Source organism: Microtus pennsylvanicus, chromosome 19 (assembly GCF_037038515.1).
Source record: "Microtus pennsylvanicus isolate mMicPen1 chromosome 19, mMicPen1.hap1, whole genome shotgun sequence".
In the NCBI taxonomy this organism is placed as follows: domain Eukaryota; kingdom Metazoa; phylum Chordata; class Mammalia; order Rodentia; family Cricetidae; genus Microtus; species Microtus pennsylvanicus.
Genome location: NC_134597.1, coordinates 13,250,562 through 13,265,362, shown reverse-complemented (window position 1 = coordinate 13,265,362; position 14,801 = coordinate 13,250,562). Strand labels below are relative to the sequence as shown.

Sequence of the window (14,801 nt, the reverse complement as noted above, 5' to 3'; positions counted from 1 at the left end):
CAATGATAGCCTTTGCTGGAGAGGTTGTGGAGAAAGAGGTACACTCACCCATTGCTGGTGGGAATGCAAACTTGTGCAACCACTCTGGAAAGCAGTGTTTCAGTTTCTCGGAAATTCGGAATCAACCTACCCCTGGATCCAGCAATACCACTCTTGGGAATATACCCAAGAGAGGCCCTATCATACAACAAAAGTATATGCTCAACTATGTTCATAGCAGCATTGTTTGTAATAGCCAGAACCTGGAAACAACCTAGATGCCCTTCAATGGAAGAATGGATGAAGAAAGTATGGAATATATACATATTAGAGTATTACTCAGCAGTAAAAAACAAGGACTTCTTGAATTTTGCATACAAATGGATGGAAATAGAAAACACTATCCTGAGTGAGGTAAGCCAGACCCAAAAAGAGGAACATGGGATGTACTCACTCATATTTGGTTTCTAGCCATAAATAAAGGACATTGAGCTTATAAATTCATGTTCCTAGAGAAGCTAAATAAGAAGGTGAATCCAAAGACAAACACATAGGCATCCTCCTGAATATTAACCTTCATCAGGCGATGAAAGGAGACAGAGACAGAGACCCACATTGGAGCACTGGACAGAAATCTCAAGGTCCAAATCAGGAGCAGAAGGAGACGAAGCACGAGAAGGAACTCAGGACCGCGAGGGGTGCACCCACACACTGAGAAAATGGGGATGTTCTATCGGGAACTCATCAAGGCCAGCTGGCCTGGGTCTGAAAAAGCATGGGATAAATTTGGACTAGCTGAACATAGCGGACAATGAGGAAGAATGGGAACTCAAGAACAATGGCAATGGGTTTTTGATCCTACTGCAAGTACTGGCTTTGGGGGAGCCTAGGCAGTTTGGATGCTCACCTTAGGAGACCTGGATAGAGGTGGGTGGTCCTTGGACTTCCCACAGGTCAGGGAACCCTGATTGCACTTCAAGCAGATGAGGGAGGGTGACTTGATCGGGGGAGGGGGAGGGAAATGGGAGGCGGTGGCGGGGAGGAGGCAGAAATCCTTAATAAATAAATAAATTTAAAAAAAAACAAAGAGATGTCCCGATGATGCAAAAAACAACACCCAATTCAGTTTGGAGATCATCTGGGGAACATACCCAAAGTCAGCCCGGGTTTCCAGGCTTGCTTTGCTCTTTACGGTGATGACAACATAGGCTGCTGACAAATACATTCAAGTGTACCTCACTGTCTCATTTAAAAAGTTTGACTACTTTCTGGGAAACATTTCAATGTGTGTGTGTAATATATATGTGTATATGTATATGTTCATATACATATATATATAATTTCAAAATATCATAAACATCCCTCCACATAATTGACTGAACGGGGCCTTATTCTTGTCAAGGCATTGTCTTCTAATATTCTCTTTCTGAATACAGAAAAGCAATGTTGCCAGTAGTCTCATATACTATTAAGATGTTATAATCTGTATTCATAAAAGAGAAAAATTTTAAACAAGTAATTTGCTTTTCTGGATCCATTTTAATTATGATCTGTAAATTGAGGCCTGCATTTCAAGGGTTTCCACTTAATTTTAGGTGATCTGTACTTAGAGTTGTAATGGATTCTTAAAAGAACCTTTCATAATTCTATAAGCACACAACTACTTACTATATCTCAATAATATATGGCACTGAATTTACCAATGAGAGTCTTACCCCTAGGTATAACAAGATTCCATAGAAGATGAATTTCCATAAAAAGCATCGCCGAAGGGCGTTGATAAGCTTGGGATTCTTCTTTGACGCTTGTTCCCTGTCCCATTCTCTGCAAAGAATAAGAAAGTGGGATCAATGAGCTGCAGCTGCAAGTCTCTGAGCTGCTGTAGTTCCTTTCAAGATTCCATCCACAAGTATATGTGTTCAAGATTAACACAACACGATGACAGGATCAAACCTTGTGAAGTCTCTCCAGTGCCAGCTACTCAGTCAGATATCTGGCAGAATTTGATGCTCTTCCATGTAATCACTCTACAGAGCTTCATTACATGAGACTACCCAATTGTGTATGTTACGGAAACGTACTGGGCTTCTTCAGAGTGATGGCAAGGGTGAACAAATGACAGACCACACTTAGAATGCATTCGTGCTCAGAATAAGATGCAAAAATAGATATTCTAAGTTCCCTCGATCTCATGCTATCTATGTTTTTAACTGTCACAGATTTCACAATATTCAACTTTCAAACAAAATCACAAATTAAAAAAAATCAGGCAGACTTTTTCGTTTTACATTTTTTTAACCTTTTACTTTCCTCCCTCCAACGCCTCCTCTGTCCCTCATCCTCATTCCTTCTCAAATCCATGTCTCTTTGTCTTTGATTGTAACATGTATTACTGTAACATATAAATGCAACCTTCTGAGTCCTTGTAGTGTTGTGTAATGGCGTAAATGAATGCAGACAGATTGTAAAAATATATACAGCTTTAATGGGAAAATAGACTTACAGAACCACCTTTCCCGAGGAGACCAGGAAAGCAGAAGGGGCGGCTGGGAGCATGCTCCCCAGATTTATAGGTAAACATTAGCCCGAGGCGAACACGCCCCCGAAGGGGCTGGACTTATCCCTACAGTGTTGCTTGTGCACATGATTTCAGGGACGACCCTTGGTATGGGATAGTCCATTAGGGAGCACACCTCTGGGAAGGACCATGTCTCTCTCAGTTACCTTTAGTTCTTTATCTAGGGGTGTGGCTCATGGAAGAAGGGGCGGAGCACTTTAAGAGCCACATGCCAGAAAGTGGACTGTCAGCTGTGTCACCTAGAAATGACAGGGAAGCTATGCCCATGATACTTCAACAATCTGGTTGCCTAAAACAGACCTAAACAATCACTACACCAATTGACATACTAATGAAAGGGGACCATCAGGTGAATGTTTTAATGATTTAATAAAAGAAAAATCATTTTGGATTTTTTTCTTTTTTTTATTGAAAAAAAAATTTCTGCCTCCTCCCAGCCTCCCATTTCCCTCCCCCTCCTCCCACTCCTCTCCCTCTCCCCCCACTCCTCTCCCTCTCCAGTCTGAAGAGCAGTCAGGGTTCCCTGTCCTGTGGAAAGTCCAAGGTCCTCCCCGCTCCATCCAGGTCTAGGAAGGTGAGCATCCAAAGTGGCTAGGCTCCCAAAAAGCCAGAACATGAAGTAGGATCAAAACCCAGTGCCATTGTTCTTGGCTTCTCATCAGCCCTCATTGTCCACCATGTTCAGAGAGTCTGGTTTTATCCCATGCTTATTCAGTCCCAGTCCAGCTGGCCTTGGTGAGCTCCCAATAGATCAGCCCCACTGTCTCAGTGGGTGGGTGCACCCCTTGTGGTCCTGACTTCCTTGCTCATGTTCTCCCTCCTTCTGCTCCTCATTTGGACCTTGGGAGCTCATTCTGGTGCTCCAATGTAAGTCTCTGACTCTATCTCCATTAGATTTTTAAAGAAAAAGCATGAAAATATCATCATTAAACTTCAGCATCTAACTACTGAAATCATTTAATAGTCTGTAAGTCTTTGAAAATAGAGCAGAATAAAAATATGTTTTATAGCAAGATAGGTACTAAATAGTATTGACAAACTAGCTGAAGTGTAACAGTTGAGTTTTATTTTCAGTACTCCTAGAGCATCAGCTGGTTGTTTTAGGTTGTTGCCATTGCTGTTTATTAAGAAAAGCACTTTTTAATTTTTTAAATGGAATAAAAACTGTCTCAGTGTTGCCTTCATCTTAATTTTCAAATTGTTCTGAGATGGAAAAATTCCATGAATCACAGAAGAACTGAATACTTAAAGGCCATTCCACCAATGGCTATTACTATTATTAAGTTGTAATAACTAAATCTGGTTTGATATTACTTTAGAGGAAGAAAACACAACTGATTTTGATGAAAAGCTTGTCAGTCTCAATATATGCACCATGACTTCCCTGAGAAACTTGCATTATAATGGCAGCCTATCCATAAAGAGAAGCCAACCCATGGTCCTCTTCATTCACATACATGAAGCCTGTTTATCTGTGATACTTAGTGAATCAAAATAGGGAACAAAAATAAGTGTATAGCAACAGCACATTCTCCATGCAAGAAACAGGGCTCATTAAAAATTCTCATTTATATTTCAATTAGAACTTAGTGATCAACTATCTAGGAAATGCAGAAAAGGGATTGCCCATAAACCAAGCCAATGGTTTCAAGATAAAGATACCAATAACAGTGAAGTAACAAGTACAAAAAAAAAGTCACATTTGGTAAGTAAGAAGTCTCTGGAATCCATCATCAATGCAGTTTTAGGAACATAATCAAAATAGAAATTATAATTCAATAGCTGAAATAAAAATGGATGATAAACAAGTGAAGACCAGAGCACCAAAGAATTGTCAGCTATGAAATGGGAGGATGTGGTGAATTGATAGAAATGAAAGCTGTTGTTTTAATTGGTGAAATTTGAATAATTTGTAGCTATCGAAGAGGAATTAGCAACAAAAGTAGATGGTATTGATCCAGCAGTACGTTAAACAGGCTTAATGAGGGCAAAGAGCTCTAGACTTACGAAATTCAAAAGTTGGTAAGGAACATAGAGTGGGCGTGTGGTTTTCATACTACAATGATACAGATTATTCAATTTCATGGCCACAAAAGTGAATCAGAGGAGTCAAGGTACTTCTAGCAACAAACTGAAAACTTGGACCACTTCCCAAGGGTGCAAAGGAGTAGTTTCAATAAACTTCTAACAAAAACTAAGATGAAGAGATATAAAATTATAGCAACAATTATAAATTATAGAATTTGTTATTAGAATGTGTATCTCTGTTCTGAGACAAAGAGGTTGAATTCAAACAAAACAGATGTATTTTATAAATTTGGGAATAAAAGAAAAATTAGAGTGACGATGGAAGGGGTGAGGGAGGGGAATGATGGAGGGAAGGGGGAAGGAGGGAGGAGAAGAAAGAAGGGAGAAGATGGGTGGGGAAAAGAAGGAAGAGTTATCATTTTTGTGGCATAGAAAGGTATAAGCCTAGAGCTCTGAGAGGTCCACCTGAGAAGGACGTTAGTCTAAGAAAATAAGCCAGCACAGGGCACACACCACAGAAGATAACTGTGCCCTAGGGCTCGTTGACTCCTTGGGCTAGTTCTCTACCTAGACATTCACCTAGTTTAGGTTTCATGAGCTATTAAACGTCCTCTTTTTAGTTGATAAACCTAGTTGATTGGGCCTCTGTCACTCACAATGGTCCCAACCAATACTCAGAAAGGGGAACTATGATAAATTCACCAGAACTGAATTGTATAGCTTCATCATTCAGTGGTTGGCAAATTATATTATCTCTAAGTTGTGAGTTGCTTTTCCGTAGGCTGAAGATAATTATGGTTTTCTTCCAGAGTGGTCAAGATGAGAAATTATGCTTGATATGTGATGGATCATGAAAAATTATGAAAAGTTTAAATTTTTTGACAGTCAGTAGCTATTGCCCTAAGGTTTCTGTAAAGTCTAATGACATTCACACATTCAGATCTTCAAGGTGACACTCCAAGTGCTTACCACCAGCAAACTACACAAGACCTGACTACAGTTTGCAGGGATTTTGCTCCATGTGCCCAGACAACACATCTTTGTGCAGTAAGCAGAGAAGTTGGTTACCATTTCTTAGTCCCTTAGTCCACCTACTTTGCCCAAAATTTTCTGCAGCAGCCCCACAAATGGTTTTTTTTTTTGGGGGGGGGGGTTCGAGACAGGTTTTCTCCATAGCTTTTTGGTTCCTGTCCTGGAACTAGCTCTTGTAGACCAGGCTGGCCTCGAACTCACAGAGATCCGCCTGCCTCTGCCTCCCGAGTGCTGGGATTAAAGGCATGTGCCACCACCACCCGGCTACAAATATTTTTGAATAAACAAGATAATTTATGAATAAGTTTGGTACCTACTGGACGGTCAACTCCTGTTCTACAAATGAAGATACCCTGCAAGTAGTGACATATGTCAACATAATATGGGAAATATACAACAAGCCCATATTCACAAGTAAATGGAGAAAACTCAAAGCATTTCTGCTAAAGTTGGGAAGATAGGCTGTCCACCCCGCCCTTTCCACTACTGTTCACTATATTACTGTTCACTATAGTCTACTGCAAAAGTAGTAGATAAAGTGGATATAAGCAGGAAAGGGATAAGTCAGAGTATTCTTAATTTTTAAATTGTACGATTCTATCCATAAAACACCACAAATAATCTACCAGAACACTCCCACAGGTGATGAACATGTTCAGCAAAATAGCAGGATACAAAATTAATACACAAAAATAATCAACAGCCTTCCTACAGAAACGGCATGCTCACAAAGAAATGAGGGAAACCGTTCCATTCACAACAGCCTCGAAAATAATTTTTGAATAAATCTAACCAAAGAAGTGAATTGTACAATGAAAAATTAAGACATCAACAAAAAAAGAAGATAACAGAAGATGGTATCTTCCATGCTTATTAATTGGTAGAACTGATATTATGAAAATGGCCATTGTATCAAAAGCAGTCTATAGAATGCATGAAATTATCATCAAGACCCAGAGCAATACTTCACAGAAATTGAAAAAAAAAATAAATTGAAACACAAAATACATAAGCAAAAACATCACTGTAAAAGTCTCCTAAAATATATACATACATATAAATAAGAGGCATTGAACAGAGGGATAATGCCTTTCTTAAAGCCATAGGCTAGCAAATAAAAATACCGGTGCCAGGTATTGGTTCTATCGCTAGTTTTTGGTCACTGGGTTCTCATAGACCTCCCCCCAAACATTAGAGGTGATAAATTGTCAAAGTTCTTGGTTAGCTTCCAGAATTTGATGGTTAAGACTCTACTGCTGAAGTCACCACATACTTGAGTCATGAGATGTGGAAGAATCAATGAGGTACCAACATGGAAGCTTCATCCTTACCGGTTAGTGATCATAGTACCGAAAGTTCTATGTATGCTACTAGAGGAGAAATGTAACAGTCATACTAATTTGTAAATCATGTGATCTACAATGAAGACTAGCTTTGGAAATATATACCCATGAATTGGATAATGACATGAATGATATTGGGTTAATCAACCCCTTTCTGATTAAATGAAGCTGTATTTTACAAGATACAAGTTATGTCTGTTATCATTAACTGTGCTATATCATAGTCCTAGGGGAGAACCTAATTGTTCTGCTGATTATTCAGAATAAGCTGAACGATTATTCTGCTAAGTGGTCATAGTATTAACCTGCTGCCTAAATTCTTATCTTTATAACCGTTAGTGGATATCTCAACCCTCATAAAATAAGCAGGAGGCAGCAGGTAATTTAGAGATCAACTGATCAGTATAGAGATTAAGTGACTGTGGAGTCCTCAGCTCTAAATGAGACACCAATCTGGTCAGAGATCATCATGGAAGTGGATGTGGGTTGATTTTAAGAGCCACAGTTACTGGACATCTCTAGCAAAATAGTTTGTGCTGTCAGTATTTGCTGGCTATGACAGCACGGTTGCACATATGAACTCAAAGCAGTTACAACTACATGTACAAGACCTGCACAAGATCAAATCAGATAATCTCAGCATGGGGGGAGGGGCTCATGAAGTCCCACCCCTACCTGGGGAGCTACCGGTTGTTGGTGGAGAGTCACTTTTCTTCAGGGAAGAAGAAGCCACTAATGAACCAGTGTATGTTCTTATGCCCATCCACATACTGGCCTCACTAAGTGGAGTCAGTAAGTTTTAAAAGAGTACATGGCAGTTGGGAGCTAAAGGAGGTAGAGAGGATAGGCCAGGAATCAGATACAAGGGCACAAGAGATGGACTTGACAAAAACATAAAGTATGAAATTCTCAACAACAACAAAAAAACAAAACTAAAAAGAAAAATACATACTTCACTTAAAGAATCCTAATATATTTTTTAACATCAGAAAGTTAAATTACTTCTACTTTATACACCTATAATAGAAACCAGTATTTTAGAATGTTCAGCCAACATACAGGTTTTGATTAACATAATTGTTTTATACTGCTATGCCAAGGCATCATGACCAAGGCTACTTATAGAGAAAGTATTCTTGGGGGTTTAGAGTTTGAGAATTAAGTTCATGATCATCATGGTGGGAGCGTAGCAGCAGACAGACAAACTCACTGCTGGAGCAGCTGAGAGCTTACATCATCAGAAGCATGCATGAGGCAGAGAGAGCAATTTTAGAATATCATCTGCCTTTGAAACCTTAAAGGTCACATCTCCTAATCCTTCCCCAAAAGATTCAACAACTGGGGACCAAGTAATCAAATATATGAGCCAGTGGGGGTTACTGTCATTCAGGCCACCATAATAATAAACATTTTCAATTAAAAATATTTTGAAAGCAAGCCAGTCATGTTGGCACATTCCTATAGTACCAGGACTTGAGACACTGAGGCAAAAAGAAGATGGCTTTGAGGCCATCCTGGGTGGGTAGTGAGATTAAGGCTGGCTTAGGCTAAGAAACAAGATTTTGTCTCAAAAGACAGGTTAATGTTGGAGGAGGTCTGTTTGTTGGTTCCTGGCCGCCCAGCTAGCTTAGACCCAAAATAATCACACAGAAACTGTATTTATTAAATCACTGCTTGGCCCATTAGCTCTAGCTTCTTATTGGCTAACTCTTTTATCTTAGTTTAACCCATCTCCAATAATCTGTGTATCGCCACCTGGCAGTGGCTTACCAGCAAAATTTCGGCATGTCTGACTTTGGTGGCAGCTCCATGGTGGCTCTCTCCCTGCTTTCCTTCTGCCAGCATTCAGTCCAGTTCTCCCCATCTACCTAAGTTCTGCCCTATCAAGAGGCCAAGGCAGTTTCTTTGTTCACTAACCAATTAGAACAACACACAGACAGAAGGACCTCCCACACTAGGTTAAGAATGTACCTTATTGTTAGAGTCCTTGTCAAGCAAGGACAAGGCCCTGAATTCCATCCCTATTGCTACAAATATTTTAGAAACAAATTATTTACTTTACAATGATTTTATTTTAGTCTTTCCAAATATTCCTTCATGTTTCTTAAAGATAAGTAAATTCTCAGACTATACATCATTTATTTTAATACAAGAAGCCGTTTCTTAAGAAAATGATTATTTTTCATTCATGTTTTAATACTTGAGTAGGTCAAGATTCAGCAACAGTATAAGATGCTCTCATTTTAAATGTGCCATTTTAAAATTAAACTTCTAATATGCCAGTTTTCTGTTCTCAAAAAGACATGAAGAATGTCTTTCTTCTGCTAATAAAGTCATGGATAAGATCATACCTTTCTAGCTGTTCAGACACATGGTCAGCTGAATCAGAAGAAGGAGCTTGGTATATGTCTGATAACTCCAAGCGCTGTCTATACCCTTTTCTCAAAATTGGTGTGGTCCAGCTAAAAGAGAAGATGGCAGACAGATATTCAGTTATTAAGTCTTCATTACAGACATGATTTTGGTACCAACTGTCATGCAGAAAATATAGTGTATATATATATATATATATATATATATATATATATATATATGAAAGTGAAGTAAAAGAAGTTACACAAAAACAATAATATTCATATCGTACTTGATATACCCATATAAACATCAGCACCTCTGACCTAAGGCTTCTTTTTTAACAGATGAGGATCCTAATATAGTTTAATCTTTCATGATAAGAAAACAGACTGAGGAACATAAGACAGACAATAAATATTCTGAATTTTGTCAGTGTAACCTAGGACATTTAGCAATGAGTTAGCTATTAAAGAACTGAGTATAAAGATAGACAGTGAATAGTTTATAGCAGTTAGCAAATATGATTGTCTCTACAACATTGTTAGAAAGTATAGATCATCAATTCTTTTCTCATTACCCTGTAAGTATTTATGATGGAAACTGATGGAGGAAAGTAGAGTAGCCCTGTTTGCTCAAACATGCTGCTTCTAACTACTACGGAAAAGGCAAGATAAACTCCACAAGGACAGAAATCAGAAATTCTAATTTTATATATATCTGATATATAGTCTGCCACTAGTGACAATTCTTCCAACAAGCCCACGCTCCTAATCCTTTTTGTACCCCAGAAATTTCTAAGATTTATTATCATTAAGGTTCTGTAATAATGTAAAATGATGAATGTTAAACCATCAAAAAGGTTGTATTTGAGAAGCAAGAAAACATGAAACAAAAAAAAATATTCTATCAAAGTCATTCAAGAGATTGTAAAGAAATGCCATGTCAAATGTCAACATTCTGATATTGTTCCAGGGCATAATATTCCAGGGAGCCCTCATGATTACCCTTATCCCTCCCATCTAAGGGTCCATATTCTTCTTTATACTACTTTAGTCTCTGACTTGCTCACTAGGACCAGTCCCATGCCTTAATCCTCCTGTAGTTTGTCTTTGAGACTCATCTGAATTTAGGCCCATCCTTAAAACCAAGTAACTTAATTGGCCATTTCTTGCTAAGACCGTAAGTGAGTGTTGGTTCCTTGTGTCTCTTTAACTTACAAATTTGCATTTTAACAAAAACCTTCTTTAACAAAGGGTAGTAATAACTAAGCTTAGTGATTCACTGGTCATTCTTTCTGCAGGAAAAAAGATAGTAAATATACACGAAAGCAGACCGAATGTATCAGGAAAAGAAGGGCCACAACCACGGTGATACCATCTGAGGAGTGGCATAGGTAGGTACTCACTACCCTAGTCAGTATCTCACAGACAGAAAGTTGAAATAAAGGTGGCAGTTAGTATAGGTGATAAAACTGAGACAACAATGTGAGATATAGTTATGTGATTTAGGCAATTACCCTTTACAAACTTAAAGCAATAATTTACTACAAGAGCTGGCAGTGGTGGCGCACGCCTTTAATCCCAGTACTTGGGAGGCAGAAGTAGGCAGATCTCTGTGAGTTCAAGGCCAGCCTGGTCTAGAAGAGCTAGTTTCCAGGATAGGCTCCAAAACTACAAAGAAACCCTGCCTCGAAAAAACAAAACAACAACAACAACAAAAAAAAGAGTTTACTTCCAATTATTTAAAGAATCTATTTAGCACTTGCCAAAGACTTTTGCAATCATTAGCATACTGGTGTGTTTTAATTTTGAAACTTTGTTAAGCAAATAAAACAAAAGGGAGTGTTATTAGCTACCTTAGGAAAGGGTACTCAGAGACATAAAAATTATTAATGTAAAAGATTTCTCCACATTCTTTTGAATTCATTCTTTACCATGTTCAACTGTAAGAGAATTAGGTAAAGTGGGTTGTAATAAAATTAGACACATAACTAGGAGAGTGAAAACAAGGGGAGCAAATCCAGTGGGTAATTGGAGGGGTGTTCTCTGCAAACAATAATCCCTTTTCCAGAAAACAAAAGCAAAAGCTGACTGCTCATTGCTTCATAAATACTCTTACCATGATCAATTCAAGCTACCAAAGATGAGATCACTGAATTCAGAACTGGCAAGAGAATGAACTGCATATAATATTAACATGCTCATCACTTCAAAGAGAAAAACCACAAATGGCCTCAATACCATAACAGCAATGCATAAAATAAGTGCAAAGTGATAACCTCTTGAACTTTTGTTTACCATATTGCAATTATGTTCTATAATTTGATATTTAACCACTATGTTTAACAGTGAGCTCATAAATAATCTCCTCTAGAAAGGTTCAAGTGTGTATATAAATATGAGCAGAAATTTGAAATTTCAGAAGGCCAGTAGCAAGGGAAAAAAGAATGACGATCTGCAGAACACAGTAAAAAAAAAAATTCATTACACCTACTAGCAGCCTTGTGTTCTCAATATATTTGAAATTATTAAAATCATGTATCAACTTCAAAATGAGCAGAGGCTCAGTGTCTTCCAATACCATTCCTTCAAGGGTATTCAAAAGAAATTCTTAAATTTTCTTAAGCCCTTACAAATTGCAAGCATGATTCTTTGGGTCCATGTTTAAGATTAAGTGGCCATTCTCATGAACAAGCTTCCAGCTAGTTCAAAATAACACAATGTGTGTGATAAATTCATAAAAATCATCTTTGTTATCTCAGGGTGTTTTAAGATATTATATTACACTGTGACAACTAGTTTTACCAAGAGAACCATGAAGCCAAATAAATTCAGCAGTATAATGTTCAAGCTCATCAGCTGTAATTATTAGTTAGCATTTCTTGGCAGTTACACCATAGAAAGCCTGAATTTATATTTCCAAATTAAAACTGGGTCGAAGTAAATTCTAAAAATGAAAATCTAGGGACAGTAGCAATGATTAGTGGTTTAGGGCAGTTGCTTCTCCTTCAAAGGACCAGGGTTTGAAACTTAGCAACCATATGGATGCTTACAACCATCTGTAACTCCAGGTCCAAGGGACCTGATGCCCTCTTTTGACATCTGAGGGCTCTAGGCATACATGCAGTGCACATTCACACAAGCAGTCAAAATACTCATACACATAAGCAAAACTAAAAAAATTTTAAACCAACTAAAAATCTATTCATCTTAGGCTGTCTGCAATCACCTTACAGAAAACTTTTATTTCTTGAGAATAAATTGGTATAGGAGGTCCTTCTGTCTATGTGTTGCTTTCATTGGTTTAATAAAGAAACTGCCTTGGCCTTTTGATAGGGAAGAACTTAGATAGGTGGAGTAGACCTAACTGAATGCTGGGAAGAAGGGCAGTGTGGCAGATGCCATGAAGCTCCTACCTGAGACTGACGCTGGTTAGAATCTTTCCGGGTAAGCCACGACCTTGTGGTGTTACATAGATTGGTAGAAATGGTTAAATCAAGATGTGAGAGTTAGCCACTAAGAGGCTAGAAATAATGGGTCAGGCAGTTATTTAACTAATACAATTTCTGTGTGATTATTTCAGGTGTAAACTAGCAGGGCGGCTGGGACGACAAGCCACCCATTCCTCCCTCATATTACAATAAATCAGCTTCTCCTAACAATGAGTTCTCTATGTCAACCATAAGTCAGTCTAAGAAACAAAACAAAATTAGAGAAAATAGACATTCAAGTTTTAGATACTATGCAATGTAAATGTGAAATTCAAGCCACTCTTTATTTGCAAGGATTCTGAGTATATTTAATGGACTTGTGTACATTCAACACTGCTCAAAGCCAGAATTTTCACCTCAGTATCTCTCCCATCGTAAAGTAATATACATTCAGGTATTTCATGAGTCTGAGTAGTTGGAACAACATAAGGCATTACAGTGACGATTTTTCTCTGTCTTCCACTGCCCCTGCTAGCTATTTCTCTCACATCTAAATGACTGACAAATTGGTATTCCTAGAACGTCTGATGGCCTTCAAAGTCAGGGTTTCTCTAACAGAAACTAGTTAATCAATTAAGAAATAGCAGACACATAGCAAACGCATATTTCTAGAGTTTCCTACCATCCAGGAGAAAAGCCCACCATCTCAGATATACTGTTCTGTCCACTTAACCGTAACAAGCTTCAGGTTTTATTACAAACAATGCTAGTATTTAATTTTTTTATTTTATTTTATTTTTTTTTTTTTTTTTGATTTTTCGAGACAGGGTTTCTCTGTGGTTTTGGAGCCTGTCCTGGAACTAGCTCTGTAGACCAGGCTGGTCTCGAACTCACAGAGATCCACCTGGCTCTGCCTCCCAAGTGCTGGGATTAAAGGCATGCGCCACCATCACCCGGCTTAGTATTTTAATTTTTAAAGACATACACACTAATTTTACTCTGTTTAATATTGTTCATTTCATTTCTTTGGGAAAACTAATTTTATACAGAATGATTTGTAGTTTCTAATGAAATAATTTGTTCCCAGAGATTGAGGTCAGAAGTCCCTGCTTTAGGAATGCAAAACCAAGTCTCAGCCACCTGTCCTAACATGTCAATCAAAGGGATGAGCAGTGATAAAAGACAGAGAAAGAAGATTTAATCTATATTGGCACACAGTGAGGAAGAGAAAAAGAAGTTCTGTAGCTCCCCACCCCAAGTCCATCTTCAGGATATAGGCAACAGCTGAGGCTTAAAGAGAAGAACCAAAAACGCAGGGGCAAGATACGTTTATCATTAAAAGAGTCTTAGTCAAACTTGGGCTCAGTTCTTGTTGTACAAGTCAGTTCAAATAAGTTATTACTGATGTGAGGACAAGTCAGGTCATGAGAAAGACTGCTCCTGAACAGGGTCTGATTCTCATACACAGTGGTCACTTTGTGAACTTCTGCTCTCCTGGAATCCAGAGTGACCACAGGCTTATGGAAATCACTGAAGAAATTGAAGGAGTATCATGGGAGTCTACAAAAGGTTGCTACAGAAGGAGACAGCAAGATTTCTCACTCTTGTCTTTGTGTATAACCTTAAAAGGGGTTAAAAGAGCTTAGGTATTATTTTTTAGACAAATACCACTTGAGAGGTGTAAATACCTACATGTAAAATTAAGAGTCTAATCCAAAGTTTTAAGACAAGGAGACAGATACAAAATGTAGGAAGGGATACCAGGTTTTTAGCCTGTTCATACTGACCTGTGTGCCAAATGGGGAGTCAGGGCTCTTTAACAAAATCAATTTCTAGGGTCCTACTAAAAATTTGCCCATTATAATGACGATTAAAGCTTTGACTTTTCTCAAAACCAATCCTTCCAAAAGTCAGGTATTTAAAGCTAAAAACTAGTTTTACAACTGACATTTTGCTTAATCTAGCAGAGACACCTGGCATTTTCATCTGCTAAAGCAATATGAAGATTATGTGTCAGATATTTTCAAGTTCAATCATTATTTGCACAGAAAAATCA

The 14,801-nt window shown here is 38.1% G+C and overlaps 1 protein-coding gene across 1 annotated transcript in view; it reads right to left on the bottom strand.

Annotated features, from left to right (window-relative positions):
• Window positions 1-14,801, bottom strand: part of Cftr (CF transmembrane conductance regulator) — a 139,911-nt gene that overhangs the window by 106,966 nt on the left and 18,144 nt on the right. The window contains exons 2-3 of the mRNA XM_075953676.1: window positions 9,312-9,422; window positions 1,695-1,803 (exon numbers count right to left, since the gene is read on the bottom strand). Of these exons, the coding sequence (XP_075809791.1) occupies window positions 1,695-1,803; window positions 9,312-9,422 (220 nt within the window). The remainder of the gene's footprint in view (window positions 1-1,694; window positions 1,804-9,311; window positions 9,423-14,801) is intronic.